This window comes from Harmonia axyridis, chromosome 3 (genome assembly GCF_914767665.1).
Source record: "Harmonia axyridis chromosome 3, icHarAxyr1.1, whole genome shotgun sequence".
Classification (NCBI taxonomy): Eukaryota; Metazoa; Arthropoda; class Insecta; order Coleoptera; family Coccinellidae; genus Harmonia; species Harmonia axyridis.
Window position 1 is genome coordinate 40,269,283 of NC_059503.1, and position 20,626 is coordinate 40,289,908.

Here is a 20,626-nt window from a genome sequence, read left to right on the forward strand (position 1 = left end):
AACTGATACTCCGCTTCACGCCGTTCTACATCTACATATTATATATTCTCACTGCGATCAACAGTTTTGAAATTAATATGAAATCAATTTTTCGAAAGGCATTATTCACCATATTTCTAGGTCCTTCCTTCGAAATGTATCGTCTTCAGGGAGACCATTACCGACTCAAAATACATCCATTACGATGAAACGATTTGAAAAACATGCTTGTTTTCTAGACAGTGGCGTATTAGTGTTTTTCAGTCAGGTGCGTGTCACCCCTGGGCTTGAAGCATTGATGCAGCTTCACGTCCCAGCCGCTATGTCGGGAACAGGCCAAATATAAACTGTCAAATTAAACACAAATCGGAAAATATGAAAACTTTGGCGTTTAGCAGCTGCCAGTGTGCCGTAGTCAGTGGGTGTCCGATGAGGTACGGACCCCCCAATTTTTTTCAGAAATATAGTATTCTAATTTCACAGAAATACTTCAAACTCGTAGATTGTTACCACGTTGCGATAGTGTCACAGGGCAAACTATGAAACCGATGATCCAGAAGAATACTTTTGTGCATCATGATTCCACTCATAGATGATTTCATAGACCAATTCCGATTTCCGAGATTCAAAAATCCTAATTCTACCTTATCATCTTTGTATATTTTTATACCAGCAGTTCAGTAAAAACACTCCAGTTTTGAGGAGGACGATTCCATATGAAATCGTGATATTAGAAATATTAACATGTACCGCAGTTATATCCTTTTCCACCCTTAAACGATGTCCAGTCATTAAAAGTATGATGCAAATATTGATTGTGTGGCGCTCAGGGTCGCCAGAAAAAGGATTTGTATTTTTTACGGTGACATTCTGCGGTGGCCTGTGCCCTCGCTTACCTCGCTAGAGCCTTCTTTATTCCACTAAAACCATGCTTCACTAGCTCGCCCGCCCTCCAAATACCGTGATAAAAAATCAATCAACCAATGCATACATTCTAAAAATTTTCTTAAATGCAAATTTGGTCTTTTGAAAATATGGTCTTTAGCATAACTGATTTTAATTCATAATTTTTACTAAATTTTGTTGAAAAAAATTTGCTCTCGTCGGGAGGCCCCATCAGACCGGGGCATTTTGCTAGCCATGCCACCACGCCATTGGGAGCGTTCAGCGGAAAGAGCAGTTGCAAATTTCATCCCTGAGCGCTCACAGATCCTTAAGTGATCAGAGAGCGGTTTTCTAAACGGTTAGAAAATACATAACATCTAAATCCTCTGCTTTGACAGTTTTTACAACGTATTGGGCTTAGTGAGCGTATTTCAAAGTCGTTCAGAAAAATGGCACCCGCCCACTAAACATGTTGAGCATGCGCTCACTGATCAGATTCTTTCAGCGAAAATTCGTCGAACTAATCCAAGTGTTGTGTTCGCTGAACACAGCCATTGTTACTAGATGATTCGCCTTTGAATTATAGTTCTTTGAAACTATGCTAGATACCTGGTCACCTCCGGTGTTGCCTTAGCTTTACGGAAAGTTTTGGATCATCTTTAAAATTGCAAAAAATTACAAAATTATATTAATATATTTACATATATACTCTTTTCATTACAACCTACCAAAAAAATAGTTTTTATAAGTCAATTTGTACATTGCTCAATAATAAATGTCCATATGTCCTATAACAATATGGTCACTCATGAATCACAGTTCCTGTTGGTTGTTCGAAGCAAAAGGATTCGGACACTCTGAAGGATCCACTATTCTGTTCCCCAAGGACGTGAACGCCTCCAATTCTTTGGCCAGTCTCGAAGCCCGCTCTTCTGCCACCTCAATAATAACCCACATATTTTCCCCAAAATATGTGCCATCATGTATGCATAATCTCCATTTGGACTGATAAATGGCGGGTATGTCTGGTGCTTCAAATTCGACCACCAAACGGTAACTCATGCCAGGAGACAAGCAGGGTACCTGAATTCTTCCTGGATGATTTAGACCACAAGGTGGTGGACACTGCTCAGCGTAGCAACCTAGCGGCCATTGCTCTGATCCATTGTTGCTGATTGTCCAAGCTTGCTCGAACTTTGTGCGGGGTTCTAATAATTTTCTATTGCTAGCCTCTGGTTCACTAATCAGAATCATACTTGGTAGAGGACATTGTGACTCTGAGTCGAGGTAGGAACATATGGCACCCTGCAGATTCCAATTATTCATATCTAAAAAGAATGATGCGGTCGAATAGTTGATATTCTTATCTGAAATTAAATAAATAGATATTATCAAATCGATAAAAAAAAATGTAAAATTGATAACTTAAAATGTATATTATATCATGTATTGAACATTAAAAAAACACTAGCAGGCATTACAGATATTATATTTATCACTAAGTTCTAGTCCTTCGATCATCATCTGTTGTTCAATTTCTCTACATAGCGCTCTATTTCCGCAGATCATGTCAAATGTTTTTCGCAATTTTCATAATGGCCAATAAAACTATATCAAATTTTCAATTACAAGTTGAAGAGCTGAAAATAACACAATAGATTTATGCTGAATCGACTTCAAGAGCACGTGCGTATGAGTGAAAAGGTGTATAGAAAAGCGGTCAAGATGTTGTGGAAGATTTTCCTCACTCTGTCTGACCCCATCCACTCTTTCAACTGAACTTGATATCTCTAAAGAATGGTAGCTGAAAATCGTTGTTGAAGCCTGATAATTGCAAATATTTCTGTTTATCGCGAATCAATTCGTACAATTTGACATGATTTCAATTTTTTTTTGCAGAAAGTAAATCACATAAAGGTTGCTGGAGACGTACTAGGGGACGAGTCAATTCCAACCATCCAACCTCACATACAGGGTGTTCTGATTTGTTTCCGACAAACTGAAACGGGTGATAGATCACATCATTTTAAGCAAAAAAGTTTCTATGAACATGGGTCCGGAAATGCTTCGTTTCCGAGATACAGGGTGTTAAAGTTGAAAAAATAATTCGCGTTTTCTCAAATATCTTTCGACTGATTCCAAATAATTGCATGAAAGTTGGTACATAGGGTTTTTTGAGGTGAGAAATTCAAATTTGTGGTCGATTTGGTTGTATTTTCTAGAGGGCGCCACTGGCAATCATTTCGTCCCCCTTTAAACCGTAGCAACTTTTCTGTGCTACCCTGTACGTCATTCTGGACTAAAAAAATCGATTCCCCTGACTTTTCTAGTTAAAAAAGGTATAACTCATTTAAGTTGCTAGGGGCAACCGTTTCAGAGAAAAACGCATTTAAAGCCAAATCCATATTTTTGTAATCTCTAAAACATGTAGAAACAAATTTGTAATAATTTCAAATTAAATATTTTTTAGAAGTAACAATTTAGAACAAAAGAAAATAACATAATAATTTTTAAAGAAGGTGTTCGAAATGTCCACCGTTCTGTTGAATGCACAAATGACATCTTCGAATAATTGATTGTTTTACATTCAACAATTGTTGCGGCAATAGATTTAAAATGGGTATACACAATGACAGATTTAAAGTGTGTTAGGTTCAGATGTCATTAATTATAATTATAGTTAACTAAGTTAATAGCTTATCAACAAATACAGAAAAATGGTATTGGTTACCAAAGGCCCGAACGAAGCATACAAAGAAGAAATCATCTACAGAGAAATAGGATTTTACGGACCTTCGAAGAAAATAAAAACTCAGTATTCGTAAAGCATCCCAACAACGCAATATTTCAGGAAACAGAATATTCAGAACACTTAAAAACAACAATTACATAGCATACCACTTCTACTTATTAGTGGGCAATAGAAAATCCGCATGCATTTCGCCTTAGAAATTTTCAAAATGAATTTAAATTTAATATTTGAATAGGAATAATTTCATGAGAGGATTTCGAAGCAGTCAAAACATATTAAAGAAAACGCGAATTATTTTTTCAACTTAAATACCCTGTATCTCGGAAACGAAGCATTACCGGACCCATGTTCATAGGAACTTCTTTGCTTAAAATGATGTGATCTATCACCCATTTCAGTTTGTCGGAAACAAATCAGAACACCCTGTATAATCATATCGGTTAGCAAAATGCGAAAAGTAAAAGTGCATGATGTTATTCTTATTGTTATGTTATTTTCGTTATTACGGTATGCCGTTTTTACGGTACTGTGTCCTTGAAATTCCTTTGCTATAAGAGGAGGTACTAAATACTTATTTAGTACGCTCATTTTCCAAGTGATGCAATGTTCGTGAAAAATATCTTGTAGAAATATTTTGAACCATCTTACAATACTACCCTGTGATCGGATTTCTGGCCTAAAACTCTACCTTATTCTTATTCCACCAACTTTTTCCCTTTCCACAACTCAAATTTCCACTTAGAGGCGTTCGTTTTCGGTGGACAGGATAGATCTAACACTGAATAATTCCGATCAATATTTATGAATTTTGAGTGAGTCGATCAATCAATATTTTATCAAATTTATGTTAAGCTATCACAATAATCACCAGAGAATCATAATACTCTAAAAGTTGCGTTATGGTGACGGAAGTAGTACAGACAGTTTGAAAAAATTGAATCATTGTCGAAGGCTTTTAACAGGAAATAATATACGTGTTGGGATACTGTGCTAGGGTAGACACCTTTTCATCGACGAATATTAAGAACTATTCTTAGTCGTTAAGCCAGCTTTATAATGCTTCTCATTTGTAGAAAATAGGAAGAATAAATCTTCTTGCTTGTATTTTCAAATCATCGTTTCTACCGGTAAAGTAGGTATAGTATTTCTATTGAAGACTCATGCGTTTATATGGTTTATATCTGAACATTATCAGAATATCTGAGTGCAATCATTCAACCAAATTTTTAGTTTTATTTCAAATTAGAAATAATTGTGCAACTAAAGATTCAGTCAACAGTGATGTGAGTGATGGATGTTCTCCAACACTTCTCTAACATTTCAATAGTTTCTCTTAAGAATGATTCGTCTTTGATTTCGAAATACAAAACCTACAATGGAGCAGACTTGTATTTTTTCCGGAGAGGCAAAAACTCTTTAGTGGGCCCTGGAGCTCGATTATTCCATATTAATTTTTAGCATTCTGCAGGGTTAGCTTCTGCTAGTGCGGCAAATTAGGTCTCTGCCTAGGGCGGCAGTGTGGAGATTATAAGAATCAATTGATTGGGCCACACATCTTACCAAGATGGCTCACGAGTGACCTTTGTTATATTTTCTTCAAGATCATCTACTTGTATTACTCTAACTAATATATGAACATTGCAGGGATGTATTTGCAGCATGATGGGGCTCCTCATTTCAGAGTTTTCGTCAGGAACAGTTTGGATCTGAACTTTCCAAATTGTGGATAGGCAGAGTTGGACCGCATACATTGCTCGCTAGATCACCAGATTTTAATGTCGATTATTTATTTTCATTTTCAAAATTTTAAACGATCTGGTACCAAAATGTTTTTCAAATCACTTCATTAGAGGAGGATATATGATAAATTATAATTTAAGAGAAGGGGATCAGCAAACTAGCAAGTTTGCTTAATGAATATTGTTTTTTGTATTTCGTTTGGGGATATTTGAAATCCTTAGTGTATTTGTCTGAAATAGGAAGTGAGGAATTTCTCTTACAACGTATAGAAATGCATACAAAAAGATTCGCAATAATCCAGACAATAATAAAAAAAGGCTATTCGACAGAATTTGAAAAGGCAAGAATTATCGAGCAAAGCGGTGGTCCTTTCGAGCAATATCTATGATTAAATTGAAATGTTTTATTTGTTCTTTTATTCATGTTTAGTTATTCATTCATTGTTGCTAATTTTGATTAAATTTTTCACAACACAAGCCATGTTTTTCTGAAAAATACTCAAGGAAATTTTTCAGAATATCAGGAAATACAAATATTCAATCAGTGTAACAGAAGATTTTTTCAATATCATCAATGCACGGTTTTTCTGAGAAGTGAGTGAAATTACAACATTTTCTATGAGTTAAATAACGTGCGGGACATTAAAATCTACTGATCCCCAGTGAAAATGTTCTGTCCTTCCCGAATATTTCCATCAAATTCCAATATTTCTCTCAGCTTGTGAAAAGTCTCACATTTTTCTAATACGGACCTGAATTTTTTGATCAGTTCAAAGATGAATCGATGGACCTAATGGAGTGAACCCGTACGAGGTTGCTAGTCCCCCATCGGGCGCCTTCCCAGGGGGCGGATAGGGGCACGCTCAGCAGATATGCTGGGTACCGAGGAAATAAAATACTCGGGGTGGACCAAAACTAGCACAGGACACGACGGTACTCCATGTCAGGAGCGGTACTCCAACAGCGTCTGACCCAGATTGGGCGGCTAATTCCCAAGCCTAGAAAAGCAACGGGAAACAACCTAGGTACAACACTTTTCCCCAGGATACTTACTATGGCTGAAAACGAAAATACAACGGCCCTCAGTCCATGGCACCCCTTAAATGGAAAGAGGGTGCTAAGAATCTCCCGGTCAGCCAGTATCCCAAAAGCTACATCAAAGAGAAGAATAAGAACATGGAATGTACGAAGCATGTTTCAGGCTGGAAAGGCAGCTAACACGGTTAGGGAAATGTCGCGATTAAGAATTGATATACTAGGAATCATAGAAACGCGATGGCCTGGTTCTGCGAGATGAAAGACCATCAGATTTACTATGCAGGAGAAGACAGCCCTCAACATCAAAATAGAGCCGCAATAACAGTAACGAGAGAAGTCGACAGTGCCGTACTAGGATTTGTACCCATCTCTGACAGAGTAGCAATAATGAAAATCAACGCAAAGCCTTGCAAGTTTAATATAATCCAAATCTACACACCAACATCGGAAAGCACCGAGAAAGAGATAGATAAGTTCTATATGGAAACGAAAGAAGCTCACACACGAAAAGAAGAGATCACTCTTCTTATGGGGGATTTTAATGCCAAAGTCGGCTATGGAGAAGCACTTGTCCAATTCTGTAAAGAATTTAATTTTATAATTACGAACACATGGTTTAAACAACCACCGAGACGTCTATATACCTGGAAGTCTCCCGCTGATAACGGAGGACATATAGAAAGGAATCAGATTGATTTTATAACGGTGAACAAAATATTCCGAAACTCGATAACATCCGCAAAAACATACCCTGGTGCAGACGTTCCGTCTGACCATAATCTACTGCTATCCACTTCAAGACTACGATTAAAGAAGATGAAAATATTAAAACCGAAACAAAAGATGAACTTAATAGAAATTTTTTTTTCTCTTTATTTATCAGCAATTAGAAATTTCTAATAGAAATATAGCTGAAATCAAAGAAAAAGCATATGACGATATTGAGCAAAAATGGATGGATTCAAAGAACACCATAGTGGATACAGCAAAATCCATACTTGTCACAGGAGGGAGAAGGAAAAAGTCCAAATGGATGACAGAGGAAATAGTGGACCTCATTAAGGAGCGCAGAAAATATAAAAACAACATCGAAGAAAGATATCGACAAATTCATAGTCTGATTAAAAAAAAGATCAAAGAGGCAAAGGAGGCTTGGTTGGCGGAGAAGTGTAGCGAAATCGAACAACTGGCGGATCAACATGATTCGTTTAATTTGCACAAAAAAATCAAGGAAGCAGCAGGGTTGTTTAGAACTAGATATCCAGGGATCGTTACAAACACGAATGGCGAGGCACCACAGAAGAAGTTGCGAATGCAATGAGGAAGATTAAAAATAACTAAGCAGCAGGGCCCGAAGAAGTTTATGCAGATTTGCTAAAGCTCATGGAACAAATTCACCTGGACATCATTGCAGAGCTATTCAATCACATTTATGAGAGCGGCACAATTCGGAAGAATGGCTAGTTTCAACATTTATTCACAAACCGAAAAAAATCACAGCTAAAAAATGCGAAGACTACAGATCCATAAGTCTAATGAGTCAATACATGAACGTGTTTATCCCAAACTAGAAGAATATATCGGAGAGACCCAATTCGGATTTAGGAACGGACTCGGAACACGGGAAGCATTGTTTAGCCTCAATGTTCTTATACAAAGAGCACGCGATGTAAACTGTAATGTCTTTGCCTGTTTCATCGACTTTGAGGTTTCGATAGAGTTTATCACACAAAACTACTGGAAACGCTCAGACAGTCAGGCCTAGATGACAGGGATATCCGCATTATATCTCACCTTTACTGGAAACAAAAGGCTCGTGTTCGGGTGGAGAATGCACTCTCTGAAGAGTTTGAAGTACGCTAGGGAGTTCGACATGGATGTCTACTCTCTCCTCTACTCTTTAATGTTTATTCGGAGAAACTGTTTAGGGGGGCTTTGGAGAAAACAGATGACGGTATTTTACTAAATGGCGTACTTATAATCCAAGGTACGCTGACGACACAGTCCTGATTGCGGACACAGCTGAGGGTGTCCAGAGGCTAATAAATAAAATAACAGAAGTTTGTAAAACCTACAACATGCGCCTAAACACAAATAAAACAAAGGTCATGATAATAAGCAAACAAGATATTGATGGCCAGTTTTACGCAAACGCATCCCAACCCTAAACGGTTACATCGGTAAACTACTTGAGCACATCTCTCAACAACAAATGGGAACAAATAAATGAAGTTAAGATCCGAATTGAGAAGAGTAAAACAGCTTTTAATCGCATGAGAAGCGTGCTGTGCAATTTAAATATAAGTTTGCACCTCAGAGTCAGAGTTCTCAGATGCTACGTGTTCTCAATACTAACGTATGGTGTAGAAGCTTGGACTCTGACCGACGCTGTATGTAAACGTCTAGAAGCATTTGAGATGTGGTGGTACAGACGAATGCTTAGAATATCATGGATCTATCACGTAAACAACGGAGACGTCCTACAGTGTATGAGAAAGCAGAAAGAAGTTTTAAACCTAGCAACCTTTCATACTTCGGACATGTTATGCGAAACCAGAAATATAGCCTTCTTCAGTTCATTATGCAGGGCAAGCTTTACGGCAGAAGGGGTCCTGGAATATCATGGCTGCGAAATTTAATACAATGGACAGGAATGACATCTATGGAGCTGTTTCAGGCTGTAGCAAATAAGATCAGATGGGCCATAGTAATCGCCAACTTCCAATGAGGATAAGGCACGAGAAGAAGAAGAATGGAATGTACTGGGTGCTTCAAAAGTTATAAGGAATTGCAAATTTTGGTTTATTCCTAAACCATGTTAGCTATGGGATTGATTAGACCTAACATATAAATATTTTGATCTCGTCTAGGGTAGCTCTACCGCAGGTTAACGTTTATACATTTACCAATGAAACACCTTTATACGACGGGAAGGATTCAGTGTGTGACAGTTGTTTTTTATTGGCTTCAGTTGATATGTCAAGTTCAGGTCCTCGAAAAATAAAACTTGCTGCTTCGAGTTTTGATCAACAAATGGTTATTGAAGAATTGAAACCAATTTTTGCATCCAATTTGATGAATACTAAAATATTCAAATGTGTTTTTTGTAAATATCTGAGTGCTGCTTGTAACGATTGCAATGATATGAGCTACGAAGATCGTAGACAACTAATAGAAATGATGAAGGTAGCTACCAAGTTGGTCATCCTCCTCTTCCAAAAAAATTTCAATTGGCGAAAACTAGATTGGAGTCATTGATTATAGAAGTTGGCAAAGATGGATATTATGAAGACTACAATAACGTTCTTTCAAAAATGGTTATCTAACGGGATCATAGAAGAAATTCCTGCTACAGAAATCTTCCTCATCCCCACGTGGTGAAACTGAGTACCTGTCTTTGAAGCGTTCGCCGGAGTGAAGGATGACAGTGTTTGGAAAAAGAGTTGACTTTGATTTGGGATCTGAACCTAGACCAAATAACGAAAAAATTAACTCTTTCTGCTGTAAGTCGAATATTGTATCCAATAGGTTTTGCAGTGCCTGTGCAGATTTGTCTGAGATTTTTAATTCAGAAATCTTGGACTCTAAATTTGAGATGTATCTCGGAGATAACAAAAGAAATGCAGTTCTGCAAGAATTCCAAGGATGACTCAAATAAATATATCTGCCTTTTTTGAAAATACCCAGATGGTTGTTGAACGATTCTGATAGTTCAAACCAAATCGAGATAAAGACAAAAAATAAGAGAGGATTCAAGAAAAAGGATTCCGTGAAGAATATCGAAGACAGTATGTTATTAAAAGAAAGTTACATGTTTTTCGTGATCCTCAAATTGGAGAAGTAGTCTTAAGCTACGTTTTCTTCGGAGAGTCTGTCGACCGCCGCGTCCAGGCCGTCAATCGTCGAGGATAGCGATTTCCGCCTGGTTTGCTAAAATTTGGAAAAGTCGTCGAAACGTGGCGGTCGACGGAAACTGTGTGAGGAAAACGTATGTACGTCGGAAACGATAGTGACAAAAAATGGCTTCTTGCCAATTGAAGGAATTTACTTCTGGTAAAGACGGTATCCAGTAAAGTCCTCTCCAAAAATTATATCCCTTGGAAATGGATATATCGGATGGAAAAACGTCTGGAAGGTTGCAGTCACTTCAATCAACATGAAAAGAAGCCAGAAGACGATTGTGGAGTCTCAAATGAAATTACACGCGTCAGCAGATTTGGGAGAAAATTAGTTCTTGTTTCAAGATTGAAGTTATAACCACATTTTTGTTCTGATATCACCGATACATGTCTTACATGGTCGGGAGAATATTGAGAATTACCCTATATCGAGGGAAGGATCTAGTGTGTAAGTGTTGTTTTTGATTAGCGTTAGTAGAATTGGCTCTTTTCGTGAAAGAAAGACATGATTTTTTTTTTCTACTAAGTCTCCATTATTGATAGATTATAACAGCGGTTATGCATTATAATTCCCCACAATTATTTTTCTTAATAACATCAAGTTGATTGTCCTACTATACTGTATTCTTTATGCATAGATTTTCACTTTATTTCAACAGGTTTAAATTTTCGAATTTTTTTTATCACTATTTGAATTACACCTTGATTTCAGTGTTGTTTCCGAATAGAAAGAAGATAAATTAAGAAAGAAAATTGTATTACAAATTTTCTTACATGGCCATTAATTTTTCATTTTCAGTTTCCATTTTTCTTAAGCAAAACAAGCTTCTTCGATTATTTGATATAGGTTCTCACCTAAAAGTCGTTGTAACTGGTAAATTAGCTCGTCACGATCTGTAGTTCCCAAACAACTGAATTGTTGAAGAAGTGATTGCTCTAGCTCCATAGCTGAAGTAGCATCATCTTCATCCATTTCCATTATGTTGTTTCTGCTAAAAAAATATATAATAAATGGATGGATCGAAAATAAACACAAGCATTTGTGAGCTGAACAAAAAAAATTTAACTTTAGTTCAATTCCATAATTATTACTGTATAGAAACTAATTTTTCATTCGTTTTAATGCAACTCCTCCCCTAATATTATAAGTTATTTTACCGAAATTTCAAGATGTTGATAATTGATCAAATTTTGGGAATTTTATTTGGTCATTTTCTGACTTTAGTTCTTTCAGGTTTGTTTGAAATTTTTTAATTGAACCTTAACCATTTAAAAATTATTAGTATTCAAAATTTTTCCTCAACCACACTAAAATAAATAAAATGACGAAAGCATTGACGTGCTCAAGATTCTCAAGACACTATCAACACGAAATGTTGCACGAACCTTGAGTTTTTTCTATATCGTACTAATAACAGTTTTATGTTTGATTTTATAGGTAAGGGAGAGCGAGGCACATGTGGACATTTTTCATATTATTGAAATTTTATCTGTGTGAAATTGATTCCATTCAATGATTATTTTAACCTTCAACTAAAAATATGAGTTATGCCATTTATACCGAAATTTAAATATTATATCTTTAAAATTTTTCCAGCTACAAGCGAAAATAATAACTACTGCTATTTGTCCACATGTACCTCTTCAGGGGGCACATGCGGACATAGCAACTTATATTTCGGGGTAGAAAAGGACAAGTGAAATAAACTGCTTCTTAGTCCTCAAAAAATGCATTTATTCTGTACTATGCGTCCAAAATAATTGTGGCATTTATTCTAAATTATAATTCATGAAATCAATACGAAACTTGAAAAGAGCATTTGATCTATCAGTGCCTGTAATCGGAGGTGGAAGCCTAGTGACAATATCTTCAAAGCTATCCCAACTTTCATCTTTATGTTCTGGAAAAAAATGTATGTCCCGGTGTTATTTTAGAAAATTGATGAGATATTCGCCGTCTTTATTTCTTTCTACTATACGACCCACAAAGTACTTTACCGTTTTTTTTTGTCATGATTTTAACCAATATAAAGTCATTTATATGAAGGCTAAATCCATCTCAATCAATTTCCGCTTTTTCATCCAATGGACCATCATCTGATCATGGCTAACTTTCCCTATATCACTTTCGGATATGTCTTGGTCAAAAACCTTACGGACGTGTTCTGTCTTCTTTCTTATCGGTATTTTTTTCTATTCTCGTTCCAATGTTTTTTGTTCTATTCTATTTTTTTCAGGTGTTTCGGTTAAAATTGCTGACAATTTTTTCCTTTAGGAATTTTTGTTTGGTGGTGGTTTTGGTAATTTGGGAAAAGGTCGATATTTTCGGGGGTGAGTTTATAGGGATTTTCATTGATGAATTCTGCGGATTGTTTTAAAATAATGGATGATATGATTTTTAGTTGAGGAACTGTAGATGGGGTAGAAGGTGTTTAGATATCTGTTTGAATTAAGCACATGTGGACATGTCCACATCTGCCCCAGACTGCATGTCCACTTCTGCCCCACGCTAGGTTGACTTGCAATATAACTTTTATAATATATATCCTCTATGAATGTCTTTTCAGTACCGTTTCTTAAATCATGCAGCAATTCAGGAAAAATATGAAATCACTGCTTTCTTTACAAATTTCATACAAGTTTCGCTCAAAAGAAACCTGCTGCGATTTTTGCTGTGAAAGTCAAGGACGAACTACTATTGTGGTAGGTTAATTTACCCATATATGCGAGAACTAACAGCAGCGCCAACCGGGCGGTAAATTTGAATTGTCCACATCTGCTTCGTGTCCACATGTACCTCCCTCTCCCCTTATTGGGTTTATCCCGTAAATAAATAACTATTTAGGGTGATTCACGAAGAGAGTTGGTTGAAATATTTCGACGAAAGACTCGAGATGAACACTTGACATTTTATAGCTAAGCTTTGTTGTGAGAGATGAATTCTTGGAAAAAAATGCAGATTCGTTCGACTTCAGGAAATTATACCAACTTTCGTTTTTTGAATGTAACACCCAGTTTTTTATTCATAATATAATCAAAATACTAATTGAATTGTACATTGTTTTAATGTATCACTCACGAATTCTTATAAAAAGACTTCAGATTCGTTCCACTTCCGGTTTTACCGGAAAATATACCAACTTTCGTTTTTTAAAGCTAACGCCCAGTTTTTTCATTCAGAATCAGTAATGAGATTACTCATTGAATTCTACATTGCTTTAATTCATCATATGCATATTTACCCATATTATGCATGTTATTTATTTTAAATATCATAATAATAATAATAGTTAATACAGACGCCCGTCTCCTTAGCACGTTAAGACATATTACGTTTTCAATCTTCCATTTCCATATGGCCACCGTTTTCTTCGCGTGAAGGGTGCATCAAGTTTCCTGTTCATAGTCACGATATGATATTATTCGAAAATGGCACTATAGGTTGGATTATTTCCCGCCATAATTTATTTGAGATAATCAACCAAAAGAGGCATTTTCGAATCATCGTATCGTTGGGTATTGTAACAATGAACAGAAAGCTTCATGCCTAAGAATTTCGACAGAGATACTTTGCCAAAAACATATTATTTTCGATCACAAAAAATTCTCAACATATTTGTTATTCACTCTATCTTTCAAGTGTCATGGAATGATATTATCTTTGATTTATTAGTGATGTATGTTGAAAACGGCAGAACGGCCGAGCATTCAACACAAAATATCCACAACTACCCCAAATGACGGAAGGAAAATTTCATAGATTGAAGATAAATTTCCTGGATCATGGAAAGTTAGTGAGACCTTATATGAGATTAAAACCGATTTTTAAAAATGAAGAGAATGAAATTAACACTCTGAGATATTTCCTAGGTTATCCTCGTATATCCATCGGCTTCTGCTGATTCAGAAATTTTTACGCTTCTATACAGAGAATTCTTTGTAGTCGTCCTTTTAAATTTATTAGGATACATTAATTACAATCAGGAGATTATGCACTTATTGACTTTTGTGAAAGATTTATAATGAGGTTCCAAGATCAGGATTTCTTACAGAAAATCATTTGGACAGACTGATGGGCACAATGTTCGACGGAAGAATATGGCATTTTTGGGATAAGCGAATCCTCAAGCAGTAATGGAAGTTTAAAACCAATTTTAATTCAGAATTAATGTGTTCTGTTTACTAATGGACAAGCGGAAACTTCATTACATGTACGATGTAAATTTGAATGTAGTTTTTTGAGAAAAAAGGGTAGTGGAAAATTTTCTGGATGACTTGCAACTTAATTGGATAAATAATCGTTGGTTTCAAATGAATTGGACGCCAGCTCATTCCAGTAGAGAAGTAGATGCAAGCTAGTGAATTTATTTGAAGATCGTTGGTGGGGAAATAGAAGTCCTTTTTTTTGGCCTGCTCGATCACCGGATGTCACTTCCTTAGAATTTTATTTATGCGTTCGGATCAAGGAAACAGATTATAATTATCACATTTTGAATAACCAGAATCTGAGAATTAAAATTGTTGTGACTTGCGGTGAGTTTGGACCTTTGCGAAATTCTCAGCAACACAATCCGTGAAAGAAGGTATTTTGAAATGCCTCGAAATTGAAAACTTATCATTATTGAATTGTGTTTTTTCACCCTTACTCTTGGAGATAAGAAATAAGAGATATCCTAATAAGAAAATTAGAATTCACGGAATAACCCAGGAAATAAGGCATTTAGAGTAGTACCAGTATACAGGGTGTTTCAAGTTCGACTGCCTATTAGACGTTTCTGGAGAACGGGGCCTATTTGAAATATGAAAATTCGGAATATGACATTGTTCATGATTCAGCTAAAATATTTTCGAAGCTTCGGCACTTCCGGTTATGCAAGAAATGAAAAAAAAAATTTAAGAAAAAACTCTTTTTTCATTTTATATCTTAGATATTATCAAGATTTTCATTTTCAATTACTCCTTCTTAAAATTATTGCGTTAATCCTTATAGTTTTCAAAATATCAAGAAAAAACCGAAAAAAAGAGAGAATTTCCTTAGTCACAATTACTTGAATTATTTTTACTGTGAATATCCTATGCGTATACTCTGTTCACTTTTTCGAACTAGAATGATGAAGGAATATCGTGCATAGGTATATTGAATTTGACAAATATTATCACAGGGTGAATTTTGAACAAAATTTGATCATAACTTTTGATTTTCAAATTAGAACCCTATTTTTTTATGATTGCGTTGGATTCTATGGAGAAAAATAAGGATAATGTCCAAAAATGATTATGCTTCCAAATTCAGTAATTCAAGATATTATATCTTCATGTTATACGTAGAGACAATTTCATTCCATCTGTTTCCAGACAGACTATCAATAATACTGTGATCATAGAAATTTAAATGTCTAATTACTTTACAGATGTGTGTATTCTGGCACATCTTGTGGAACAAAATAGAACGGATTTATCATTCTCTATTTCAGTATCGTAATGAGTTCATTACAGTTCTAAAAACAGTGCTGGAATGAACTCATTACTCCATTGTTTTCAGTTATATTTTTTGTTTTGTGGTTGTCTACACAGACTTCCAATCCTATCAAAATTCAACACACACGTCAATATAATATAATTCGGATTAAGTGAAAAGATTTGCGGCATTATTCGCAATTTCTCTTAATTCTGTTGGTGTTGAATCGATTTCAGCAGACATAATTCACGAATTTAATGCGTAATTATAAATTATTTCAAAATTCGAAAAATTTGATTCAAACTCATATTCCGTAATCTGTCAATTTTGGTGACTCAACAGTCACACCAACTGCAAATATACAATACAAATGTCACTAGGATGTATAATCTCAATTTTTCATCGAATTTCGACAATATTTCACAAAAACTTGACTGAAATAGAGAAAATATCGTCTAATACTTGTTGCAGAAGGCAATTCCAACACTGAATTTCGCATTCGTGTTGGAATAGGAGCCCATTCTGCAACTTGTTTTAGAATATACTATTTAATTGGCAAATTTGTGATACAGAAAACTGTTCTGCCAACCAATATTTTTAATGCAAAAATCACTAAACAATATTTATAGAAATAAAATTCTATAATTTCAAATAAAATTCGTTGAATTAGAGAAAATAATGTATAATACTCGTACAGAAGGCTCATTCTAACACTTGTTCATTTTGAACTTGTGGAAGAATATCAATACCTTCTGCACTTGTATTATAAATAACTTATTATTATTAGAATTATTGGTAGAACTCATCGAATATTATATCAGAAATATCTTCATCATTCAAATGAGAAGATAAATTTCTTGTGTGCCAAAGTAGTAGAAATAATTGCATATTTTAATTTCTATGATCATAGAATACTGCTTTGCAACGCACTCTAGAAACAGATTAAATGAAATTGACCCTACGTATACATAATTTCATAAAATCTCGAATAACTCTTGAATTATTGAATTTGGGAGCATAATCATGTTTGGACACTACCCTTATTTTTCTCCGTAGAATCCAACGCAATCATAAAAAAATAGGGTTCTAATTTGAAAATCGAAAGTTATGATCAAATTTTGCTCACAATTTTCGGCACAATATTTGAAACACCCTGTGATGATATTTCTCAAGTTCAAGATATGCACGATATTCGTACATCATTCTAGTTCGAGAAAGTGAATCGAGTAGCACATAGAATATTCACAGTAAAAAAATTCACGTAATAGTGACTATGGAAATTCTCTCTTTTTTTCGGTTTTTTCTTAATATTTTGAAAATTGTAAGGACCAACGCAAAAATTTTAATAAGGTGTAATTGAGAATGAAAATCTTGATAATATCTAAGACATGAAAAATTAAATTAAAAATAATTCACACAGACTATGGAAATTCTATCTGTTTTTCATTTTTTTTTTTCAATATTTTGAAAAGTATTCTAACAAAAAATTTTTTGAATATTTGGTTTCATTTCTTGTATAACCGGAAGTGACGGAGCTTCGAAAATATTTTAGCAGAATAGGACATCATGAACAATGTCATATCCCGAATTTTCAGATTTCAAATAGGCCCCGTTCTCCAGAAACGTCTAATAGGCAGTCGAACTTGAAAAACCCTGTATAATACACTTTTACACTTGCCCGAGAGATGGCGTCGTGAGCTGCGCATCACTCTGTAAATCGAAACCGAACAGGGTGTTAGTGAATAGGTGCGACATCCTTCAGAAGGTGATTCTGTAGGGAAAAATTATTACATTAGGCTATATAACTTTTTTCTGCAAATGAATATTCCGAGATAAGAGGTGTTTAAAGTTTTACTTCAAACTGACCTATTAAGGTAAAACAGACCGAAGCGGGACACGAACGAAACTTTGGCGGGATGAAAATCAACGGCGGGATATGAAGGAGTGCATACCGGTACGAATAGAACGCATGCGAATTGCGGAACGTTTGCGAATTAATTTCGGTTTGCAGCGTGCAGTGTTTTCCCGCAGTTCGGACAGTAGTCTTGTCTTATTATTATCGCGTTGGTGTGCATGCTATGCAATCTGCCCGCTGCCGCATCTAACGCATCGCTCCCGTTCCTGCTCCCGTCTGTTTATATCTTTATTGCTCTGAAACGAATCGAGATATGCGAATGAAAATTGGTGTTCAAAAAGGTGTGCAAAGAAATGGGTGGTTAATACTAATCATTCTCTCGCATACTGAAATCCATCGGATTTCAAAAGGCAAAGTTCTAGTACGGTTATATGAACTTCTTCAGGAACTAAAGGTTTTCACAATGAGGCAATTGAAGTCTGAGGCCCCTAATATTTGGGGTGTTTTACATGATATAATAAGCTTATTTTGCCAACATTTTTGGAGAGGTCAAGGAAATAACTACACTTCAGCAGGAAAAGCATCAACTATATTTATGGCGAGAGATAAATTAACAGCTTTTCAAAAGAAAATTAAATTTCTGGATTGCCTGTGTGGGAAAGGACAACACATAATGTTTTCCTCTTGTGTATAACGTTCTATAAGAAAACGCGTTTAAATTACGAAATGAAAACTATTTTACAGTGGCGGATCCATGATGATGATAAAGGGAGTAATTACCCACAAGCCTCGTCGTAATATTCATAGTTTTAGAGCCGACTCAGCTTTCAACCAAGAGTAAATAATGCTTTTAGTATAGCTTCATTCTTAACAAATATGACCAGTAATCAAATATGTAAAGTAAACGCTCCAAGATTTTTCAAACGATTCGATCACTAAAACGTTTCTGACTAGTTTTTTAATTATTGTGATATACAGAATTTTTGTTATTGTATGTTGACTTAATTTATTTTTGTGATACTTTATTTTTACCTTGTATAAACCTGGAAATGTATTTTATTTGGTTTTTGCATTAGTAGAATGTTGTTTGTTTCATTTATTATCAATATAATAATTGAAAAAAATGATATTTTCATAATTTCCTTATTGAGCAGATATTGTTGACTGGAAATATATTGTCATCTCCATTTAGTGACATACCAAACTAAATTATTATTTGGTATGTCTATCCAGATGAGATTTGCAGACTCTGTGGATCGGAAGCAGAAACAACCGAACACATGGTATGCAAGTGTCCGGAGCTGGCTGGCTTAAGAACCATTCATATGGGTAAGCCGGTCCTGGATACCAGAGAGGTAATGGCCAAGGCCCCTAAGGAGGTTGTCAGTTTTATTTACGTCATTGACGACCGCCTTGGGTTTCCATGAATGAGTAGGGTAGAGAATAAAAGGTCTACATGGTCGCAGTTCCCCGAAGGCTTACCGAACCACAACGACCCCAGTTCAAATGATAATAATAATGTTTATTCGCAATATATTCATATTTTACTTTTATCATATGAGAATTTTTAACAGTACCATGGGTCCGCCACTGCTAATATAACTGATCATTTAGAAAATCTGCTGAAATCTTTGTTAGATTACTTTACTGAAAATGATATTGAGTGGGTATAAAATCTATTTATTATAAAAAGACAACCAGCAGTGCTGACAGTCCTGAATTATGAAGCATTCATAGATCTTGAAAGTTCATCCACATTAAAACACACATTTGAATCTGTATATCTGAATGAGTTTTAGGTTGGTGTTAGGAGTGAATACTCTGAAATAGCCAAAAAGGCTATCTTAACATTGCTCTGTTTCGTCACAACATATCATTGTATACCAGGCTTTTCAGCCTATGCTTATACAAAAAAACAAGTACAGGTCAAGATTGGATGCTTAGCCAGATATACACATACAATTGTTGGACATAAAGCCGAACTATAAAACAATTATTTATAAAACAGGGAATAAATTTTCGGGTATCAATGAGGCAATATTAAAACATGGAATCTCCTTCAGTCAATACAAATTATCAATCAATCCCTGATAACTTCGTTAGCATAAAATTTTAATTTGAAGTTCACAATGAATAATTCCTGTTCGAATTGGGAGATTACCTTATTTTTCCTACTCTGTTGTTTACACTTCTTCACATTACCTGGTGATGCAGGCCTCGTCTAATCTCAAATTCCTGCAAAAAAATTGTACCATCACTGAGAAAATTTTAAATTTTGAAATGTGTAGATTTGGCTAATAATAAAAAAGTTAGAAATTATCGTCAAAAACAAATTCCCATGTTTTGAAACATAATTTGAAATAATTTGATTCATGGCAAAAATATTCTCAATGGTGAAAGTCAATTTTTGGATAGAAAAAATTTTACAAATCTGTACCTAATGGAAAGTCTGATTTTCTACCAGGATGTTACTTTGATTGAACCTCTCATTTATGAATCTCAAATCATAATAAAATATGAAAATATAATAATCAATCCGCAATTCGGGAATACTTGAGAAGTGCCATTTTAAAAAACTTTCACAAATAACATAACAATACAACTAAATACCAATCAATCCTCACTGAATGCTCTGCTAAGCTAAAAAACAAGACTAGATATAAAAAATTAATAAATTTCAATCGATTTATTTGAGCATTCAATTTATGATATGTCTAGAGGAAGAAGGTGTAAGATAAGGTGAATCCTGTATTTATAAAATTCAACTAAACATACTCACCCCAGTAACACTTTGTTAAGAGATTCTCGAATCTCAATTACAATGCAATTTACCTTTCCCATAAAATCCACAATGACCTTTGTCGAGTTCTGACTGCTGTCAATGATGATTTGTCAAACATTTTCAGTCGAAACTGTCACAACAGAGCAATTTTTAGTGAATTCACCTTCACGATAGCGCAGTATCAGCTGATGTCTGACGTCACCGAACAGCAGCTAGAGTGGAACACCGAATAGAGGTAT

The 20,626-nt window shown here is 35.2% G+C and overlaps 1 protein-coding gene across 3 annotated transcripts; it reads right to left on the minus strand.

Moving 5' to 3' along the window:
* Positions 1 to 1,539: 1,539 nt before the first annotated feature.
* LOC123675047 (protein ILRUN) lies at positions 1,540 to 20,535 on the minus strand. Of its 3 annotated transcripts, none has more exons than XM_045610281.1 (4): positions 20,385 to 20,535; positions 19,767 to 19,840; positions 11,148 to 11,281; positions 1,540 to 2,231 (listed from the first exon to the last, which is right to left on the minus strand). In XM_045610281.1, exons 3-4 carry the CDS (start codon positions 11,269 to 11,271, stop codon positions 1,678 to 1,680), a joined length of 678 nt encoding a protein of 225 aa, XP_045466237.1. In that variant the 5' UTR covers positions 11,272 to 11,281; positions 19,767 to 19,840; positions 20,385 to 20,535; the 3' UTR covers positions 1,540 to 1,677. The 3 variants fall into 3 exon arrangements, with proteins under 3 accessions (XP_045466237.1, XP_045466236.1, XP_045466238.1); XM_045610280.1 differs by having other exon boundaries at positions 11,148 to 11,284; XM_045610282.1 differs by lacking the exon at positions 20,385 to 20,535 and adding an exon at positions 20,043 to 20,186 and having other exon boundaries at positions 11,148 to 11,284.
* Positions 20,536 to 20,626: the final 91 nt, after the last annotated feature.

Coding starts and splice junctions, on each gene's coding strand:
- LOC123675047 (XM_045610281.1), bottom strand. CDS start 11,271: ATGGAAATGGATGAAGATGATGCTACTTCAGCTATGGAGCTAGAGCAA. Junction 2,232..11,147: donor CCAGTTACAACGACTTTTAG/GTGAGAACCTAT, acceptor ATTTAATTTCAG/ATAAGAATATCAACTATTCG.